The 23,774-nt window shown below is 34.6% G+C and overlaps 1 protein-coding gene across 3 annotated transcripts in view; it reads right to left on the bottom strand.

The window, feature by feature from the left end:
• The window catches only part of LOC117701335 (lysine-specific demethylase 5D), a 48,398-nt gene extending 26,367 nt beyond the window's left edge, over positions 1-22,031 (bottom strand). Inside the window, exons 1-7 of one of the 3 annotated variants that reach the window (XM_076706222.1) lie at positions 21,597-22,031; positions 20,285-20,362; positions 18,697-18,819; positions 18,289-18,459; positions 17,643-17,777; positions 3,374-3,512; positions 3,119-3,303 (exon numbers count right to left, since the gene is read on the bottom strand). In XM_076706222.1, coding sequence (XP_076562337.1) covers positions 3,119-3,303; positions 3,374-3,512; positions 17,643-17,777; positions 18,289-18,459; positions 18,697-18,819; positions 20,285-20,362; positions 21,597-21,746 — 981 coding nt within the window. In that variant the 5' untranslated portion in view covers positions 21,747-22,031. The remainder of the gene's footprint in view (positions 1-3,118; positions 3,304-3,373; positions 3,513-17,642; positions 17,778-18,288; positions 18,460-18,696; positions 18,820-20,284; positions 20,363-21,596) is intronic. The other 2 variants (XM_076706221.1, XM_034493109.2) reach the window with 2 other exon arrangements.
• Positions 22,032-23,774: the final 1,743 nt, after the last annotated feature.

The following is a 23,774-nucleotide window of genomic DNA, read 5'->3' as shown; positions in this document are numbered from 1 at the left end:
TCAGAATTTTTTTTTTTGCAACATAGAGCAAAGGACTAAAGACCTCTGCCTCAACTCATCACAACTAGGAAGTACTAAATGATAGAAAATATAGCATTGTTTTTATGCTACTGTTTATTTTCTTTTGGTTCTTATTTTTATTATTACTGATAATTTTGTATCTTTTACACTGTTGTGTTTCAATCTGTATGTTACCGGAAAAGGCTTACCTATTTTTATATCTAATAAAGGAGACTTCAAGCAAAGCTTGCAAGATTAGATAAAAAGAGCCGCTATATAGGTAGACTCATCAAGAAAATATAATTTGTACATATTTTTGTACTGAATGGTGAGGTTCCCAACTTTACAAAAGAAACACTTTCTTTTAAAGGAATAAGTGATTTTGTCTGAGGCAATAATCATGTAGAACTTTAGTAGCCAATTCTCATCCTCTAATAGAGCCTTTAAACAAACAAGCAAAAAATATCAGAAAAGAAACTTATCCCACAGATTAATTTAATAGACAGGTACAGAATATCTCATCTGGCAAAGAGGGAAAACAATTCTTTGAAGCACAAGGAATCATTATTAAAATCAATCATGTTATCAGCATTAAATTGGGATTTAACAAATACAATAAATGTTGAAATAATTCCTTGTATCTTATTACAAAATAATGGAATAAAACCAGAATTCAATAGTAAGAAAAAGCATAGGGAAACTAAAGAAATGGCTCAGCAATTAAGAATCCTAGTTGATGTTTCAGAGGCTCTAACACTCCCATGGAAGTTCATGATCATCTATATGCCCAGTTCTAAGAGGCTCAATACTCTCTTTTGACCTCTTCTGACCTGAATACCAAACCACCACATGTTTCACAGACATGCATGCAGGCATAACACTCACAAAACAAAACAAAACAAAACCCCCAAGTTTAGAAAGGAAAGTAAAACTACATAAACATCTGGAGGCTAATATACTTTCAGATGAACCATGGGTCATTAAAGAAATCAAGAAAATTTAAAGTGGATAAGAACTTACATTAAAAACAAAAAACAAACAAAAAAAAAAAACCAAAAAAAAACAAAAACTCAAAGACCTGGGGATATAACTCAAAAGGCAAAGTGCCCACCCACAAACTTGAGAACCTAATTTTTGGTCACTAGAACCTGAGTTAAAGCTTAGATGGCATGGATCTATTGCCAAGTGTCAAGAGAAGTAAAGAAAAGTAGTCTAATGCCTAGACTTTTTGTGCCAGCCAATTACCAGATATTTTTATCATGCTTCAAAAAATAAAATGGACTGAAAACTCCCACCTTATACCTCTGTCCTTTATATATATAAGCACTCAGGTGCACACACACACACACACACACACACACAAACACACACACACACAAACATGTACATGTACACACTAAATATACACAGGAAAAATACAAATCAGATCTCCAATAAATACCCTAGAATATGCCTCAAGATTCTGGAAAAACAAAGAAAATAAAACACAAATATAGCAGATTACAAGAACATAGGTTAAATTGATAAATTAAAAACAATACTTCAAACAAGTTAACCAGAGTTAATATTTTGAAGAACTAAGACTGACAAAGTCTTACACCAAATGAACAATGAAGACGAAACAAACTAGTAACAGTAGATATGAAAATTGAATTCTTACAACGAGTCTAATAAGATCCCCAAAACTATTAGGGAATACTTTATAAATTTAGTATAAAATGCCTGAAAAACTGTAAGAAATATATAAATTCAAAAATATGACATAAAACTATCACTAAAATAAACAACCTCACAATCAACACAACTAAGCAGAAATAAAAAGTCTCACCATTAAATAAAAAAAAACCATTCTAGAACCAGACACATTCACTGCTAAGAAGCATGTCATAGCAGTATTTCTCAAACTATTGCATTAAAAAAAAAAGGGAACAAATGCTGTAAATCCTGAATTATCCTGATGGCAAAACTGATTAGAAACATACAATTACAATGAAACTGTAGGCAATTCTCCTTATAAACATAGATGTTAAAGTTTTCGATAAAATATTTGCATATTGAATTAAAAAACACATAAAGATTATGTATCATTTCTATTTCATCTGGGAAAAAAGATTAATTTCTTTCATATGCAAACCAATTAATTTATAACACTGAAACAGTCTTAAGTGCAGATATTAAAGAACCATCTCAACAAGGAGAAAAGTGTATTTGTCAAAGTTCAATATACCTTCATAATAAAGTTCTTCAAGAAACTAAAAAGAGAAAGAACATCTGAACATAATAAAGATATGACAAAACTGTAGACAACATTATACTGAATGAGAAAAAAATGAGCAACGCTTCCTGTAAAACTATGCAAGTACTATAAAACATTGTTATGTTCTGTATTTTGGAAAAAGAAAATCAATAGCTTTTTTATACACCATTAATACATATGTGAAGGATGAACATAGAAAAATGCACACAAAATTTACAACATCTTAAAAGAATGCCTCAGAATAAACCCAGTTAAGGCGGGAAAGAAGAGAAACTCCTAAACTGAAAATGTTAAAGGCACAGAAAAGTTTTGGTAAAAATATTAAAAGATACATCTTACAGGCTAAGGAAATGGCTGTATTATTTAAATAGCTGTATTAGTGAAAGCAGTCTGCATATTAAATGCAACATTCATCAAAATCCCAATTATATTCTTTACAGAAAAAGTTCAAACTAAAGAAATATTAAGACTCCAAACAAATCACACCCTGACTCAAATTATACTACAGAATCATAGCTCTGAAATATCATTATATCTCAGAGGAAGGGCAGCAGTATAACTCATTAAACTATAAACAAGGTTATGGCTCCATAAAAATTAATACAGAGGTCTATGCCTCAAAATCCACACCTGTAATCACAGTATTGGAAAGGATAAATCAGATCACCCTTGCTATGTAACATGTTAGAGTCCAGCCTGGGCTACATGAGACTCAATACATTTTAATAAAATATATAACATATAAAAGAAAAGCAGTAAAATTATACAAAAAAATAACTGATTAAAACATGAAGTAATTTTAGGTGCTCTCTAATATTGATAGTTAAAAACAGTATCACAAAATCACTAGTGAATCCTTACAAACTGGGGACTGCTGTGATTGTTCCGTAGCTGCACAGTCATCTCCGTACAAGGTTCGTAACTGGGATTTAAGTTCTTGTCAGATGTCACTTTTCCAAACTCACTGGCTTCCCCCTTCACTACAACAGTTGCAGGGCATGGCACTTCTTCTTTATCTAGTAGTATCAAAAGGAAGTGAAAACAGACTTTTTACATCACAATTTAAAAAAGTCTCATGGTTCTTTACTGTATCACTGATTAGTATTTTAATCTCACCTGGTTGTATGCTATCTTTCTTTCTCAGAGTCTTCTCCTTAGCCATGAGGCCCAAGCCAATCATTTTAGGACCTGCCCCATATATCTGTAGTTTCTTTAGCTCTGGGTTTTTCTCAATGTCCTCTTCTGTAGGTTCTGGCTATTAAAAAAAAAAAAAAATTCAAAGGAGACAGTAAATAAAAGGACATAATATTTATAGAGAATGTCTAGAAATATTATTAGCAGAATACCTTAGAAAAGTCAATGCAGCCCCAGATAACCTATCCATCTAGTAGATGAACCTTCACTCATATAATAAGTAGTAAGCACTGACTGCATTTAGTGAGTTTAAAAAAGAACACATAAATCTGAACAGTAAAGTGGAAGGGGATTTACAGGAGTAACTTAGAGGAAATAAGAGTGAAAGGTAGATTTGATGAAAACATATTACATGCATATATAAAATTCCCAAATGCTTCTAATAATATAACAACAACAACAACAACAACAACAACAACAACAACAACAACAACAACAACAATTCCAGCTATTGCTGAAGAGGGCAGTGGTCTTTAAGGGATAGCTCCAAACCCACAGTCACACAGACAGTACTGGTTAAATACAGTGGGTCTCAACATGAGTTGAAAAAGACTTATAGGTACATTTATAGGTAAAATAAGTAGAAAAGAGATTATAGAGAGAAAAGAAGAAAACTGATGTTAGAATGTACTTTACATATGCATGAAACATATAAAGTTCATATTCCCATTTTCTCATGTTGTGAAAAATAGTTAAATATTGTTTACAAGATTGGAGATGAGGAATAAAGAATTGGCTCACTAGTTACAAGCACTCATTGTTTTTGCAAAGGACCAGTGTTCTGTTCATAGCCCTCAAATAATGGCTTACAATTAACTCCAGTTTCAGGGATTCCAGTGACCTCTTCTCACCACTAAGGGCAGGAGACACACATATGGTGCACACACATAGACAGAAAACACTCCTATGCCTAAAATTTTTAAATCTAAAAAAAAACATTTTAATAAATCTACATATTAGAATGCAATAAGTACAAATAAGCTTTTTTACATAAACAGATTAAGCAACAAGACAAAATAACTTTATTCCAAGGAACATATACCATTAAAAACATGATTCTTCCTCTCTGTATTATCAAAGACTTTAAAAAGTAAAACCTGTTAGGTGTCCTCTACACTTAGGCAGCAGGTGGTGTACACTTATATACCTGATGTGCATCTTAGTCTTCGTGTGGGTCCCCTAACAACCGGAGCAGAGACTGTCTCTGACTTTCTTGCCTGGATCTCTTTCCTCTAACTGGGCTGCCTGGTTTGTCCTCAATAAAAGAAGACGTGCCTAGTCCTACTGCAACTTGATATGCCAAGGAGGTTTGATATACATGAGAGGTCTCCCTTATCTGAGGAGAAAGAGAGAGTAGTGGGAGGAGGAGAGGGGAGACAAAGGGACTTGGAGGAGAGGATGGAGGGAAAGCTGTGATCAGATATAAAGTAATTAATAAGAGAAAAAAGAAATCTTAAATACCAATAAAAAGCAAGAATAGGGAGACAGATTTTTGAAAACAAAAAAGACAAATATGATAACATTAATCAATAACTAATGGCCGGGCAGTGGTGGCACACGCCTTTAACCCCAGCACTTGGGAGGCAGAGGCAGGTGGATTTCTGAGTTTGAGGCTAGCCTGGTCTACAGAGTGAGTTCCAGGACAGCCAGGGCTACTCAGAGAAACCCTGTCTCGAAAAACAAAACAAAATAAAAAAAAAAGATTACTTTGCTAATACACATATCTATATGCTATATAGCATATATTAATGTGCTAATATACTACTAACATGTAATTGATATGCCAATATAATTAATAATAACCTAGACGTGTAGATCTTTTAATAAATACTGACCTATTTTTAAAGTACCTTTATTACTTTAGTTCTTTCCACTGGACAATCAGGTGTATATCAGTTTACAATAAGTTTACATTCACTTAAGATGCATACATTTTTACCAATAGGTTATGGCTATGCAATAAGTCCTAGCTAATCCTCCCTGTTCCAACAAAACCACTACTTTTCCCTAGAGAGGCAGACCATTATTAACCACCTTAGTCCCCAAGCCCAGGTAATAGGGGCGCTGACTCTTCTTCAACTTCTTCAAGCTGGTTACGGGCATTGTGATATTAGAAGAGGAGTGGGGGAGGGGGGGAGTAAGTTGATAAGCCTCTGATGCTGTGTCTTCACTGAATCCAGATGGAATTCCAGGACATCAGAGGTTTGGGCAGGTCTGCTCAGTATGCTTGATGAGTAGATACACCAAGGCTGTGTATTCTGCAATATACACTTGTCAGAACAAGTTTTAGTATCAAGAAAAAAAAATTTTTTTCCTAGAGGGCTGACATTTTTTTTTTAAAGATATTGGTTCTAACAACTTTTCTTTTTTCCTCCCTTTTTAAAATTGGTTGTAAAATTTACATTTCGAATTTTATCCCCTTATCCCATTCCCCCCACCACCCAGGAACCCCTTGTCCCATACCGTACCTCCTCGTGCTCCTATGAGGGTGTGATTTTCCAGTTTCTATGATTGCTATGTCCATTAACATAAACTGCCTCCTAAATTTCTAAATCCTTCCCTTTGTGCTATTAAATCTCCTATTTTTCTTTTTCTTCTTTCTTTTTTCTTTTTTCTCTTTTTTCTCCTTTTTCCCTTTTTTTATCTCTCTTGTTTTTTAATTGGGTATTATATTTACCTTTCAGATTTTATCCCCTTACCCCACTTCTTCCCACCACCCAGTAACCTCCTATCCCATTCCTCCTCCTCATGCTTCTATGAGGCAGTGCCCGCACCTACCCCCCTCACTTCCCCCTCCCCACCCTCACATTCCTCCCCCCACTCTGTGTTCTTTGTTTATGGGACCAAGAATCTCCTCTCCCACCTATGCCAGACAAGGCCATCCTCCCCTACATATACTGCTGGAGTCATGGGTCCCTCCCTATGTGCTCCCAGGCTGGTGGTTTAGACCCTGGGGGGCTCTGGGTGTTTGGTATTGTTGCTTTCCTCCTGGGGTCACAAACCCTTTCTGCTCTTTCAGTCCTCTCTCTAAGTTCTCTATTGAGAAACCCTTGATCATATCAGTGGTTAGCTGTGAGCATCTGTATAATTAATATCAAGATGAAGTTATAATTTCTTAAATGGTACAACATTTACTTTGATTTTAAATTTAAGGATTCCATTGGCATGAGCTTCTTATTGATATAAAAGTGAGATGAATATTGATACTCTCATGGGCATTGTGCCTGTATAACACATTTTGGAATACAAGGCTTACACCCAGTCCTTCTTTAACTTTTTTAACTGATTTGGGACAGTTAGCCTATGAGTTAAGGGACTATAGCAAATTCATATTTTTGAGTTTATTGTTAGGGTGTTTCCCATATTTTATTTAGAAATAGCTGAGAGGAGTGAACAGACAACAGTCCAGGTTACCTTACATGGATAGTTGGTTTTCAAAACATCAGAAGTCCACAGAATTGACTTTACAAATATTTATATATTAATGTTCATTTTTATTAGAGACCTGTCTGCTCCTGACAGCTTCCTGTCGTGGATTCTAAGAAGAAACTGAGCAGCCTTTGGAGTTACTCCAGTTGTGTGGTGACAGCCACTAGGCAAGAATTGCCTCTCTCCATCTACAGACAAATTACTGTCCAGAAAAGGACACACTTGCAGAACAGTCAACTGATTATATCTGCCTAGACAGAGTGATCAGCCCTTAATAATTCTGCATCACTAAGGTCTGTCAGAAGGCTGAAGATTTGGTGCTCCAACGGTCGGTAGTATAGGGGCTTTCCAGGTGTTCAGCGTGTTCTCTTTAAATTTATAGGTGTTCTCTATAAATTGGCTAAGTTTTAGAAGCTATGCTTAGTGCTTCCCATAACTTCACTTAACTCAGTCATTCTGGATTTCTGATGGGGTTGAAGACCTATAGTCTCATAGCCAATCCTGGCTATTTACTTTGAGAGAAAAGATCTGAGTGGATGGTTTTCAGCTGACATTCATTCTAAAGCCAAGAAAAAAATAAAAAAGCCAGGTTCAGAACTAAGTGCTTTAGTTAGGAGAGATAACAGAGGTTCTGGTTAGTCAACAAAATGATGGACTGGGTATTAGGATTATCTTGTACCTCACTGGTACAATTAGGAATAAGTATGCTCTAACTGTATTTTGAGAGAAAAGTTTTATTCTAACAGGAAGGGTGATACGTAGGAGGAGCTAAGGGGGAAGGAGTACCAAAAGGGAAAGACAGAGTAAGGAGAGGAGAAGATGAGGGAGAGGAGAAGTTAGGTGATGAGAGAGAGAGAGAGAGAGAGAGAGAGAGAGAGAGAGAGAGAGAGAGAGAGAGAGAGGTCATGGAGGCAGATGTTTACGTGTGTCCACCAGTTAAAGATAGTTGATATATCTAGGTTGGGTATTGGGTTACACTTCTGATTGAGCCTTTGATTAACATTTAAAAAATTGTATAAAAGCAAAAAGGAAAGGGGGCATGGGATAGGGGTTTTCTAGGGAGGGGAAATGAGAAAAGGGGATGGCATCTGAAATGTAAATAAAATATAAAATAAAATAAATAAAAATGGAACAATTCAGGCAAAAAAAATGCATACTTTTTTTCCATAAATTACAAAATAAAAATAATCTTGTTTTTTTGTTTCTATAGTAATTATTGAAAGTCAGATGCTCTATACAATAGTATCTAGGTACATCTACCTTAACAGCCTGTTTCTTCAGAATAAAAGTTAAACCTACTATACTTTCATTATAACATCATGGCCAATTCCAAAATTTATGGTAACTACTTATATTAATTCTTTTATATACATACTTTTCTTACATTTTATAATGTTCTTTAGCTCTCCCATGGCTATGGAAATTACCCCAATCAGTCAAAAAACTCCTATGGGCTGGCAAACAACTTGCTAGTGAGATTTTCTTCCAAATAGAAACTAACGCAGCCTGACTTTAACTTATGCATCTCACATTTCTCTTACTTAAGTTCATTTATGGGCTAAATAGCAGAAAACTAGGAACAGATGCTAGCTGTGACAATTTGAATATGCTTAGCTCAGGGAGTGGCCCTGTTAGGAGCTGTGGCCTTGTTGGAGTAGTGTGGGTGTATCACTGTGAGGCTTTTGAAACCCTCCTCTTAGCTATATAAAAGACAGTCTGCTCCTGGCTTCCCTTTGGATGAAAGTTGTAGAACTCTCAGCTCCTTCTCCAGAGTCATGTCAGCCTGGACACTGCCATGCTCTCATCTTGATAATGGACTGAATCTCTAAACCTGTAAGCTAGCCCCAGTTAAATGTTGGCCCTTATAAAAGTTACCTTGGTCATGGTGTCTTTTCACAGCAAGGGAAACCTAAGTAAGACACTGGCATTAACCACTAAAACATTGAGTGTCTCATCTTTACTCTTCCTGCAGGAACCATAAAAATTCCTGTGATGGATCATGCTTCTCATCTGAGAGAGAATTATGAATACTATTAAATTCTCTTCTCAATGACATTCACATCTTCATGTCATTAGGTAACAAGGCAAGAAAGACAGAATAAAGGCATATGAGGAATTAAAATTACCCCACTCACAAGGATATAAATGTAAAAAGAAAGCTCTAACGATTCTATCTAGATTATTATAAATAATAAGTGAATTTAGTCAAGTAACAAGATTTAAAGCAAGAAAACATGAACAATTCCATAGCCATGAAAACAAAAATACCTAGGAATAAACTCACCCAAACAAATAAAAGATTGCTAAAATAAAAATCACAAAGCACTACAGAATTAATATTCTTAAAATATTCACACAATAGAACACTAATGAAAATACCAAAGACATTTTTCAGAAAAGTAGAAAAACAATCCTTCAAAATACACGGAAGCGAAGAAAATCAATAATAATAATCAAGTATTCTTGAGTAGAAAGATAAAATTAAAGATATCAGAATAACATTAAAGAACCACTGTAAGAAAAGTAGTAAAATAAAAAACAGAAAAATCAATGGAAGTTAAGCATTGCAGTAATGTCTATAAGTAAGCCTATGACCTATTGTGGCAGAACAATTTCAAAGTTTTGAAGACAATCCACATATGTAGATATAGATATAGATATAGATATAGGAACAACCTATGTAAAAAATACATAAATACAAAAGCAACAATAAGCAATGAAACAGGCAGAAGTCCATAAATATGGACATATTATCCACAACAAAATGATTTTCAACAAACTGTCAAAGACAATCTAGTGTGGTCAAAACTGAATATCCATATATTGAAGATTGATGTCAGTTTCTCATCTTGTACAAATATAATCTCAAAGACCAAAGACCGAAATACTATTTGAAATTGAGAAAAATTAAATTGGAAAGTAGTTTAAGCTGCTGCTTTTCTTAAAAAGATCTCAGAAAGCAACATGGGGGAATTTAAGTGTAAATTGACAATGAGAACTAAAGTAAGCTAAAAACCTTCAGTAAAACTATATAACAGGAACAGGGAAACAACAACTTAGAGAATAGGAAAAACACATCTTGTCAGCTATTCATTACAAAGGTTAATATTCACATCAGGGATAGAACTTAAAATCCATTTAGGCAATTGAATTTTAAGTGCACACGGGCGTGTTCGTGCATGTGTGTACACACACACACACACACACAGAAACACACACACACACACACACACACAGAAACACACACACACATTTATATATTAAAAAAACAAGAGCCTAAAGCCACTATTCCAAAATTAACAGCTGACATCTTCAGGGGATAAGTAGTATACAAAATTTCCCAAGACACACAAAAAGTCAACATGGAAAAAGAATTACAGATCACTGTCATGAACACATATGCAAAATATTCAATAAAATCCACAAACCAAATTCCAAAACACATCATGATCAAGATGGCTTTATCACAGAGATGTGGGGATAGTTCAATATATAAAATATCAATATATGTGATCAACCATATAAACAAACTAAAAGAAAAAAAACAAGAATACACACGACCATTTTATTAGATATTTAAAAAAGAAAAACATCCAACACACCTTTAGAATAAAAATATTAGACTGATCAGTAATACAAGACACATACCTAAACATAATTAATGTAATATACAGCAAGCCAATAGCCAACCTCAACTGGAGAAAAATTAAACCAATTCCACCAACATCAGAACACAGGTTGTTCACTCTCTTCTTATCTATTCAATATAATACTTGAAGATCTAGCTAGATCAATAAGACAACTAACTGAGATCAAGGAGATACAAATTGCGTTAAGAAAAGTCAAACATATTTATAGATAATATGATAGTATACATGAGCATCACCAAAACATTTACCAGAAAACTCATACAGCTAATAAACACTATTAGTGAAATGACTGGAGATATATATATATATATATATATATATATATATATATATATATAATCAGTAGTATATGACTGGAGTCATATATATAATCAGTAGCATTCCTATATACCAATGACAATTACCGTGCAGGAGAGAAAAAAAACCAACAAAATAAACCCTTCATAACAGCCACAAAGATACAAAGTATATTGGGGTAACTCTTACCAAGCCAAGTGAAATACTTCTATGACCAAAAGGTCGAGAAATTGAAGAAGAGATCAGAAGATGGTAAGGTGTCCCACACTCATGAATCAGTAGAATTAACATAGTGAAAATGGCCATCTCAGCAAAAGCAATCTACATATTCAACCCATTAGCCATCAAAACTCCAGTACAATGCTTTATAGACCTTGCAAGGACAATATTCAACTTCAAATGGGAAAACAAAAAAGCAAGGACAGCTAAAACAACCCTGTAATAAGGACTTCTGGAGGTATCACTATCCTTGATGTCAAGCTCTACCACAGAGATACAGTAATAAAAACCACATGGTAGTGTTATTAAAAAAAAAAAAGATAGGTTGATCTATGGAATAGAATCAAAGACTCAGAGATACATCTACACACTTACGGACATCTGATTTTTAATAAAGAAGCAGAATTACACAGTAGAAAAAAGAAAGCATCTTCAACAAATGGTGCTGGTCTAAGTGGATATCAGCATGTAGAAGAATGCAAATACATCCATATCTACCATCCTGCACAAAACTCAAGTCCAAGTGATTCAAAGACATAGACATAAAACCAGATACACTAAACCTGATAGAAGAGAAAGTAGGAAATAACCTTGAACACATTGGCACAGGAGAAAATTTCCTGAACAGAACACCAACTCAGGCACTAAAATCAACAAACAATAAATGGGACCTCATGAAGCTAAAACCTTCTGTAAGGCAAAGTATAACATCAATAGGACAATACAGCAGTCTACAGAATGGGAAAAGAGTTTTACTAACTCTACATCTGACAAATAGTGTGACTCCACATTATTTGGCTAATATCCTAGAAAATATATAAAGAACTCAAGAAACTAGACATCAACAAATGAAATAATCCATTTTAAAAACGAGTACAGATCTAAATAGAATTCTCAACCCGGGAACATCAAATGGCTGAGAAACACCTAAAGAGATGTTCAACATCCTTACTTATCTGGGAAATGCAAATCAAAATGATTTTAGGATTCTATCATCCACCTGTCAGAATGGCTGTGATTAAAAAACAAGAGCTAGCTCACGCAAGCAAGAATATGGAGCAAGAAGAACACTCCTCCATTGCTGATAGGAGTGCAAACTTATACACACTGTGGGGAAAAGTATGATGATTTGTCAGAAAATTGGTAATCAACCTACCTCAAAACCCAGCTATATCATTCCTAGGCATGTATCCCAAAGATGTTCCAGCCTACCACAAAGATATCCGTTCATTTATTTATAGCAGCTTTATTCATAATAGCCAGAAATTGGAAACAACCTAGATGTCTCTCAACTAAAGAATGGATAAAGAAAATGTGATACCTTTACACAGTGCAGTTGTTAAAACAAAAACAACTCAGTTGTTGATACAAAAACAAAACAAAGAAACATGAAATTTGCAGGCACATGAATGGAACTAGAAAAAAAATCATCCTGAGTGAGGTAACCCAGACTCAGAAAGACAAACAATGTATGTCATCACTTATAAGTGGACATTATAAGTGTTAAGTAAAAAGATAGGCATGCTACAATCTATAGAGATAGAGAGGCTAAGTAACAAAGAAGACTCAAGAGGCGATACATGGGTCTCTCTGGAAATAGGAAATAGAATAGATTTTGAGGTGGAATGAGGGCAAGTGGGGATGGGAACAAAGGATATGAGGTATGGGTGAGGTGGCATGTAGGGAAAGAATACAGTGAGAGAGGACTGGGATTCAGAGTCATCTGTAAAGTGATGTGGAAACCTGGTACAGTCCCTTTGAGCCCTGCTTAGTTTATTTTGTGGGACTTGTTCTCCTGGTGTCCTTGACCCCTCTGGCTTCTAGAAACCTTCCTCCCCTTCTTCCAGAGGATTCCTGTGTCTGCCCCTAATTTTTCGTAGTGGGTCTCTGCATCTGCTCTCACCAGTTGCTAGATGACTCCTCTTTGGTAACTGGGCTAGGTGCTGATCTGTGAGTATCTACACTCTATGCAGGTGACACCAACAGAGACTGCTAGTAATAGAGGATACTGAGCCTAAACCAGCCATCTTCTGTAACCAGTCAAGGTTCCCCTGTGGTGGAAGTTTCACATTAACCCAGCCATATAACATTCAACCCACAATCTACAATGCCTGTAAGATGTGCTGGGATAATGGTGGGGCAGAAATAGTCAACCAGTGACTGGTCCAACTTGAGGCCCACACCACAAGAGGAAGCCCACAGTGACACTGCCTGGAGTGCCAGAAACCAGGAGGACCATGCAGAAACCGAGAATAGATTAAGCATGACTTGAAAACAAAACAAAACAAAAATAAAAAAGAAAAAGAAAGGAATGGAAAAAGAGTCAATCCAAGTATTGCTAATGATATTCCTCTACAGTCTAGCTATTAGTGATATTCAGAGTCAAAGTACTCTAAAAGTTTAAATTACCCCAGTCAAAAATGATCATCATCAAGGATATAAACAACAATAAATGCTGGTTTAGATGCAGGAAACAAAATGAAAAAACAAAATCCTTACACTGCTGATAAAAATGTAGTCTCAACATTTTGCAAATTACCAGTTCCTCAAAACATTGGAAATGGATCTATGTGAAGACCCAGCTATACTAATTGTAATTCCTTGTATATTTCCTAAAGGAATGTTCCTTGTAGATATCCTACCATAGGTACACTTGTGCATCATGTTCACTACAGCTCCATTCACAAAAGTCAGGAAATGCAATCAGTACAGATTTCCACAAACTTGACAAGTAGATTTAAAAAAAAAAAAAAAAAAGGTGTAGTTTATACATACAATGAAATTTTATTCATCTTTAAGATAAATGAAAGGAACTGTAAAAGTATACTGAACTAACTCTGGAACACAAACATATAGATCACACATTTTCTCTCACATGTGGATGGTAGCTTTACAGATCTAAATACATTTGTTTAAACTCAGGTATTGGAGAAGTTAGGAAATATAAATGACCATTGAGCAGAGGAAAAAAAAAATGTGACTGAGTTGACATAGTGAAATACAAATATTAGGGATGAGGAAAAATATAAGGTATAAATATATAAGGTAAAAGTATAAGGTAAATATAATAAGGTTGAAAAATATAATGTAAAACATAAGATTTCATATAGAAACCAACTATTTTATATACAAATATATATACATTGTATAAATGTATATATATTTGCATGATTACACACACACATACACACACAATATGTATTATACACAACCTACAGGACAGAATAAAATATATTGAATTCAAAATTATAATTATCCAGATTTGCATGAGTATGAAGCCAATGAAGTATAAACAAAATCAAGTCAGTCAACATTCCATCATGGAGTGGGGAGGGGCTTCACTCAGCTGAGGATATATTGACAGTTGATGGCTGCTTTGGGAGAGTTGAGTTTCATTCAGAAGTACAGACCCTGGTAGGTGACTATACACCACTACCTTTATATCCATGTGCATTTATTTGGGTAATGCCAATTTTGGACTCAGTCAGTGATTAAAAACAAAACAAAACAAAACAAAACAAAACAAAACAAAACAAAACAAAACAAAAACAAGCCAAACATATAAACTTGGAAGATGCACACAGGAGTGATCCAAACAGAGTTGGAAGAAAGTATGGAGACCAATATATATTGTATGTACATATTATATTTTCTCAAAATAATTGTTAAAGAGAAAAATACTATCCATGTCAACTAATTTAACAAATATATACAAAACAAGATATACACTTCAATCATTATAGTAACTATTGAAGAAAAAAAGCAAAGCAAATACTATGGAAATGTAATTCATAAAGCTTTTATGACATTATAATTATAAACAATAGTATGAATGTTTTTCACCAAACAATAAACTACAGTTATACCATATCACAATTATCCTATTCCTACATATATGACCAAAAGTCAGTTTTATTGCAGAATTGTTTACTACAACTGATATACAGAATCAATATATGTGCTTACTAAGTCACAGGAAAAAAAGTTCTGTGATTTATAGCACAATGGATGGAACTAGAGAATGTTGTTTAAGTGTAATAGGTAAAGAACACAAGTAGTACATACTCTATGTACTACTATGTACTCTTAATGCAAGTTTAAAAAACTTGACCTGAAAGTAAAATAGTCTTTTATTGGGATTGTATAATTCAGTCATACAAAATAGAACTGAATCTAATGAGCTATATTTGTGTCTGAAAATATCTACACTGAACCTCATTAATATCTATTACTAATATATGATAACAGTGAGAATTTTAAGGATAGAAAGATGGCTACTGTGGCTAAGGGTGCTTGCTAAGAAGTCTTCCAATATTAGGTTCAAACCTGGGACAAATGGTTGATGTGCCTTTTTAACATACCAATGTGGACATGGCCACAAGTTTCTCCCAGCATGCCCCACAAGGTTCTCCCAACATGCCCCAGTCCCTTCCTGTTACAAGGTATGGCTGGCATGTCCCACCCTCAACCCAGAATTCTCCAGCCTAGGGTAACTCTCCCAACTGCCTTTTCCTACATAATGCTGACATTTTGGTTAATCTTTTACTGTACCTTTGAGCTCCAGACTGATGAACCCTCCCATTTTCTCCCCAGATGACCCAGCTAAGTCTGATCCTGTCTCCTTGGACTGGCCCAGATGTCCCTGCCTCTGGCTATGCTCTCCCTTTCATCTACAAGAAACTTTTTCCTCCACCGTACCTAGGAGCAGCCATGTCCTTTCTTTTCCTTTTTATTTCTTTTTTTCATTCAACCTCTATCTCAGTTCAAGCCCCAAAACCCACTCACATGGTAGAAGGAAAACATGGACTTGTATAGTATTTTTCTTCTTGAAATAATTATTTTGAGAAAATAGATAAAAGTGGCCCAACAATTAGGAGCACAGACTGCACTTGAAGAGAACCTTGGTTCAGTTCTCAGCAATAACAACTGACTCAAAAACATCTGCATTTTGAGGTCGAAGGAATCTAATGCTATCTTCTGACCTCCAAAGACACTGTATGCATATGTAGTACAGATTATAAGCAGGCAAAATACTGATACACACAAGGTAAGTCTTTAAAAAGTTAAAGTATAACAGTAATTTTAGAATGATAAGTTAGTTTTGTCTAAATCTTAATAAGCCTTGTGTAATACAAAATAATACCACCTGTTTTTATTTCCATAGTTCTTAGATTTCTTGTACATTGTGACTTATTCTATATTGTATCACAATAATTATAGATTATACCACTAGTATAATGGCTATAACTATAAAAAATATAAATTATCTTGTAAAAGCTCATTTTAACTAACATGATTCCATTATATGCCTGTAATCATAGCAGTTTTGAATGGAGGCAAAAGAACCATGAGTTCAAGACCAGCCTCACTACATAGTAAAATTTTGGTTTTTTTTTTTCTGCCTAGCCTCAGTACATGAGATTCTACATTTTAGGATAGTACTTGAAAAAATGTCAGTTTCTTGATAGTCAGGATATCCAAGTTATATTATGCTTTGTTCTTTTCTTTTTTCCTTTTCTGTTCCCCAACCATCTCCCAGATATAGCTCTTCCTACATTAATAGTGCAAAACACAATTAATTAAAATTCAATAATGTGAAACATAATTATTCCTATTTTAGGTATAGTCTCAGTTTAAAATATTTCTAAGTCCAATATTAAGATTTGTTATAAAAATAGAAAACTTCATCCTACTTTATTTTAGATAGATGTATCTAAAATGTTAAAATGGAGTATTTATGACACTTAAGTCTATTTTAGTTGGATTAGACATTATAAGACTACATAGTTTACGTTTTTAATCTTAGGTCTATTATTTAATTTTATATTTATTAACATTTAAAATATATCTCTGGCACACAGAACCAAACCTTCCCAAAGGCAACCAACTCTTAATGCACAAGAAGCAAACATCCTAAAAATGTTGGTCTCCCAACATAGGAAGCAATAGTTTTCTCTTGAAATCTCTTCAGGGTAAGGTGGTAGGAAATTAAATAATTCCTGTGTATCTTCAGTCTGTTATAATCAATTCATCTGTGCTGGGCCATGATGGTGGTGGCAGCTACCTTTAATCTTAGCACTCGGAGTTAGAGGTAGGCAGATCTACAAGTTTGAGGTCAGCCTGGTCTACAGACTGACTTCCAGGAGAGGTATAGCTACACAGAGAAACCCTGTCTTGTAATGGGGGGGGCGGGGGCTGGGAGAGAAAGGTAAAAATATATAGTTTTAGAATATGTAATCCAGCTATTAAGTATTCTATATATAACATTTTGAACACTGATAAAGTTTTATATTTTAGGTATTTTTTGTTATTTGGAAAAATCACTATGTATCTTTTAAAAAATAAGATTCATAAAAATGAGTTTAGAGCTATAAGAATATTCACTTTGAACATGTAAAGAAAGAATACAAATAAAAAATACTATAAATAATAAATGAAAATACCCACTTCCCACTAGTTTCAGCTTAGATATTCATGTTGGTTTTTTCCCTTTTCTTGATTGTTTGCTTATTTGTTTGTTTGTTTGTTTGTTTAAAATCCCAAACTCAATTTCTAAACTAACTCTGGCAGCTTATTAGAAGGAAAAAACAGTTTACCTCAGGCTGTAGCCTTTTTGCTCGTCTACTGTAGCAACTGAATTTTGATGGCTGAACAGACTGTCTAAGAGGGATACTATGAGGTTTGTATTCCTTGTCTTTTTCTTCACTGTCAAATGGATCTGTGTTACATTGCTGATATGGAGAGAAAAAACAGAAATATATTTATGAACATATAAACTCATATATCTATATAAAGAATGTGAGTTCAGAATTAAATATTCATAAACATATACTTGTAATATTTAAAATAGTGAATTGTTCAGTTAAACCAAAATAATACTAGTTTACTCATTTTAAACATCTAAAATATGAACTTTCTAAAACAAGGAAGCTTAATAATTTCAGAAAATAATTACCTACTTTTCAGATAACAACCTGATGTAATTGCACCTCTTTTCTAGTATGTAATTTGGTTAATAATAATAACTTCCCAAAATAAAAAAGAACTCACTAAAGTTTACCTATCATAAGAAGAATAAAGTTTTATATAAGCAAGTTTCCAAAGTCCTATTCCTAAAATTTCAAAATATATTAATAAATTTTAAATGTCCAGCAATTCAAATAAATGCCAAAATTATATAGAAAGAAGAAAAAACAAGAAATCAAGTCTTGTATCAAGCTCCAAGTCAGCTACGACCCTCACCACAAGATTAGCTCCAGACTGAAACATTTCATAAGGGTAAATGATCCGTTCATAGTGGGACCGTAGCAGGGAACCAATGTTTTTCCCTGATGGGTAATTAAGGCGTTGGGCAACACGGGCCCACCGACGGTCCTTGCAGATTGCTTCATAGCCGCCTTCCTCTATCACAATCTAAAAGGATAAAAAAAGATATAAACAGTCAACACACTGGAGAAGTCTAAATTTTCCAATGACCCTTTGTGTAGAAAACACATCACGTCCTTCCAATACTTAACCAATTTTTAACTCAAACATTAAGCCAAGAATTGTTGCCAGATTCTATAGTACTCATTTCTAAGCAGAAATATAAATGAAAATATGTTTTCTAGTTATGGGTTTTTTTTTTTTTTAAATATGAACTACTCTTACCTTATTAAGGCTATAAAGGTCCAAGATCTTCCTCTCCACATTAGGTATCTTCAATGAAGAACCTTGAATTTCCCAGAATTTTGCAATCTGATCCAAGTAATTCAGTTTTACTCTAGTTTGGGCCTGGGAAAGAAGTCAGTAAATTAGGCTTACTTTTTGCCCCTGTTTTTACTTTCCTTATCTTTTGAGGCTTTAAAAAAAAAATAATGATATTATCATTGCCCCTTCTCCTTCCTCCCTCCAAACCTTCCAGTTTACTATCACCTTATTCTCTTTCAAATACATAGCTTCTTTGTCTGTTATTGCAAATATATGTACATTGACACAAGAAGTTAAGAAGCTACTTTTGTTAATCATTTAGCAAAAAATGTGTTGAATATGCAAGAGATAGACATTTGGAAGAACAGGTAGATGTTCTTTATCCTATTCAATTATTCAATTATTCAAATTATTGGAAGGAGGCTCAGAATTTAAGGGTAAGGAGCCATCTCAATTGTCATGCCAAATACCACTAAATTTGTGTTAGTTTTAAAATTTACAGTGGTAGTCATTATAATTAGGAAAAAGCTTAAAGACACTTGCAGTGTATTTGCCATAATTGTCTCTGGAAGTTCTAACTTTGCATAGTGAGCTTATGAATTTAAAAAATGCTGCTCTGCTGAGTGTTGATGCATTCTAAATATTCTATTATTTATCCTAAATACGTAAATAAGCCATATAATGTTTTGTGTAGGTATATGTTTTCAGAGCTGATCAACTGGTATAAAATAACCAACTGATATGCTATTCCTTGTAGGGGCACTATTTCTCCCACTTTCAGCCTTCCTTTGTGCCCTGTAGTTATCTGTCTAAGGTTGAGGCCTCCTGACTTTTCTACATTTAATGGTATCATATCTATTGGTGTTTATATCACCCCTGTTTATATCATGTTTACACTCCCATGCTGCTAAGCCTTCTTATGCATAGTTCCTCTAACACTTCCAGAAGCTACTATCTCAAAGCAAACTTCCTGTTCCTCTGCTCTTTCAGTATAACTATTCCATCTTCCACAATAATCTCTAACACTTAGGTGCAGGAGAGAATAAATTAGGAAAGTAAAAGGCAACCACTTCAGAGTGGGTAGGAGGAAGCAATAGAGAGGACTAGCAGGATGTAAGTAATCTTAAAAAGGAAACAAAAAAAATGGGGTCTGTAACTTTAATTCTCTCTCTCTCTCTCTCTCTCTCTCTCTATATATATATATATATATATATATATATATGTGTGTGTGTGTGTATACATATATATATATATATATATATTTTTTTTTTTTTTTTAAAACCACAGGTTACCCATTCATCTTTACTTTCTTTGTAGCTTTAACCTTAGTCTATCATATAATGGAATGTAGAAATCTTCATGTTCTGGAATTTTATAAACCAATATTGTGTTTTAAAGAAGATGTTGCCATAAGTCAATATTTATTTTTTAAGAAATGATAACTGCGGTTTCAATAAACAATATTTGATATCAGAAACTAAATACAAGTCATTGTTGTAAAATCACAAAGATTAGGATTCCAACTGTTCTAAAAAAACACATTTCTTACCTCCAGTTCATTTAGCCTCTGAATTCGAGGAGTAAATCTGAAGTTATCAACTTCTACAGCAAAAGGAGGCTGCCAATCCTAGAAGGAAATAAAACGATGATTATAACACACTGAAATGGGTCAAGAAGTTAAAGATGAGGATAGGGAAAATTATTACACTCTCATATTAATGCTTTATATGAGTTACAGTTGCTTTCCAAATTTGCTTTCCAAAATTCTTAAATAATCATCTTTTAAAATTCAAAAACTGCTCGAAAAAAAACAAACAAACAAACAAAAAAAAACAAAAACAAAAACTGAAAACAATAGACAAAAGAAAAATAAAAGCTCCACCAAATTAGCAGTTTTCCAAAGGACTCAACAATAAGAACAGGCAAAAAAATCTGCATAAACTCAGGTGTCAGTGTTACAAGTGTTCTTACAGATAAAATAAACAAAATACTAACATACCTTTTCCCCCAATATAACCCTATTTCAAGCACTTTGGAAAAGTGTGTGTAATAAAATCATAATGGTGAGGAAAAGAGGTAGGTAGAAGAAAGGAAATGTCTACAGATTAAATACTTAAGAGTATTATTTTGTGCAAAAAGTTTATATTCATTATATGTTACCTGTTTAATATTAGGCTGCAAGTTCATTTGAATGTGGTTTCCTAGGGAAACCGACTAGTAATAGTTTACTGTAAAACAGAGTGCTGGCATGTCCTGCCAATCAACAGAAACTTAACCTGAAACAGATTCCACACCATTCTCATTTTACCTTTTTTAAAAACATGTGAAAGAAATCGTGATACTGAAACTGTGAAACAGGAAGTGGCCAATAACAATATAAACTTATACAGCATTTTTCCCCAGTTATAAATGAGATTGTTAGTATACTGAATTTTTCTTAGTTAAAATATGGTAGCCGGGTAGTGGTGGCACACACCTTTAATCCCAGCACTTGGGAGGCAGAGGCAGGTGGATTTCTGAGTTTGAGGCCAGCCTGGTCTACAGAGTGAGTTCCAGGACAGCCAGGGCTACACAGAGAAACCCTGTCTCAGAAAAAAAACAAAACAAACAAACAAGAAACATGGTAAAGACAACTCACTAACTGAAAATGTATTAACTGCATATCTGCAGAAGCGTTTCAAGTTCTAACCACAAAGAATCTGGATGACTAACTAGAGGATTTTTCTACAGTTTAAAACGAGGAGCTGGAAAGAGTCTAAACGCCTACATATTTGTCCTTAAATCTAAGGCCTTGTTGAGGGACACAGTAGTCCCACGGTCGATCATAATATTTAATTTCAAGTTTCATTTCAGAGGCTTACCGCAGGTGGGCGGATCTTGCAAATGCCTGACTTCTCCGCAATGGGTCTGATTTTAGCTATATAGCCAAGAGGATCTTTGAATTCCGCCCAACTGGGCTCAAACACCGGGCACTCGGGCGGCGGTAGAAAGTCGTCAGATCCTGGCTTCATGTCCGTCCAAAACGCGGTTATAAAACGTGATTCGATATTAAAGGGCGAATGGAATTTCCTACTCACTGCGATGGTCCACAGCAACTTTATTTTCCTCCAAATTTCAGACCTGGCTTAATTACACATTCTTACAAATATTCACCTCCCTGTTCATATCCACCATTTTTGGATTACAATGTGAGACGAATTGTATCGCTCCGCCGACTTATTTTTCGAGCGTTATGTGAAAACCTGGAAGTTGTTCCAACGCAGGTAAAACTTGAAGCTACAGAAATGAGACCACCAAATGAAAACAAACACAAACTAATTTATCTTCCTCATTAAGCTGTATTTTAAAAAAAATCCGACTGTTTAGATAAATACTTAGCCGGAACTTTTTTTTTTAACGATATCACTACACACAAACGCCTGCGCAGTAGAAGGGTAGCAACCCGGAAGCAATTTGGTTGAGCTAAAGTATCTCCCGGAATTTATTTTTATGCAACTAGTAACAGGCTTTTTGTTTGTTTGTTTGTTTTTTGTTTTGTTTTTGCTTTTGTCCCTATTCGACCAAGTTGCTAGACCGTGGTTTTGTGAAAGTTAATCGGTGACTATAATTCTAGTGCCCCAGGTATTTTTATGCACATTATTTTAACTAACACTGTATACATTTATTATAATGTTTATACATATTCAAGATTGAATTATGCAACAATATCTTCCATAAAAAACTGAAGTTTAACAACGGATATACTGTATGGAAATACATACATACACAATTACTACTAAGTAAATATTTTACTACATGAAAAAGTTAAATTGATTTAAAAAGACAGCTCTGCTCAGTGTAGTTATGTGGTTGGATGTTGCTTTGTCTCGTGGTGGAAATAAAACTGGTGGAATGTTTGGCAAGGTATTCAGAGTATATATAGTCTTGGGGATCTAAAGTAATTCTCAAGAAAACGCTTGTGTAAGTAAGTTGTTGCTTTCTCTGGCATCTTTCAGTACTCTTTTCATCCAGTAGTCTCTGCAGTTCCAAATATTTTCCTTTTTTCTCTTATAAAAAATCTTCCCTTACGATACATTTTAATCGTGTTTTCCCTTTCCTCAAAATCCTCCTCACCACCTAGCTTTTTAAAGAGTTACTGCTCTGTGAGACAATTATACCATTTCCTTAGTCCTTTCCCTTTCTCCCTCTAAACCCTCCGATACACTCGTCCTTGCTCTTCGAAATTCACCGCCTTTCTTTTGCTACTTGTTGTTATGTACATACATGTATATGTATATACATATATATTTATACATACATAAATACAAACTGTTCCCTCTGTCCACTGTAATCTGTATGTGTGTCCTCAGGACTGCATATTTATTTAGTATTGAATAAACAGTTGTTGTGCTTCTCCATGGGAAGGCCTATTCTTCCATTCTCCACATTCCTCAGTTGCCTGTAGTTGTCTGTCTAGGTTTATGTAAAGATCTTCCTTGTCCTCCTTAGTGTGTTTATTGTTGTTCCCCTTGTTCAGCTCATGTTTAGGTGCTCAACATGATGAGTTTGTAACATTGCGAGAGACACAGTCTCACAGCTTGTGCGAGACTCGATGATTCTCTGGCTCTTAAACTCTTCTTTTCCCCTCTTCTGTGGTGTTTTTTGAGCTCAGGTACAGAAATGGTATTTCAAAATGTACCTGTTGGCACAGGGCTCCACAACTTTCTGCAATTTGATTGGATATAGCTTTTTGCAGAGGTCTCTATCCATTTGTGGAGGCTTTTCTGTGATGGAGGGTGAGCACTAAACGTATGTGGGTGTAGGGACAAAATACCGAAAATGTTGTTGGGGGTTATGCTGGTTTAATAAAGTGGTGGCTGTAGGTTCCTCTCCAAGATCCACAACTTCATTAGCCATGAGTAAGTTGTTGGGTGTTTTAAATATACTGTGACCAGAAAAAGGACCTTTTCGGGTCATGTGTATTTTGACTTACAAATGTCTCCTGTATTTGCATGTGCACACATTTCCTGAAATTTTGGGAAGTTGGGGGCTATGATTCC

Source organism: Arvicanthis niloticus, assembly GCF_011762505.2.
Source record: "Arvicanthis niloticus isolate mArvNil1 chromosome Y unlocalized genomic scaffold, mArvNil1.pat.X SUPER_Y_unloc_4, whole genome shotgun sequence".
Taxonomy (NCBI): Eukaryota; Metazoa; Chordata; class Mammalia; order Rodentia; family Muridae; genus Arvicanthis; species Arvicanthis niloticus.
The sequence above is the reverse complement of the archived record's forward strand: the minus strand, read 5'-3'. Positions and strand labels throughout refer to the sequence as shown.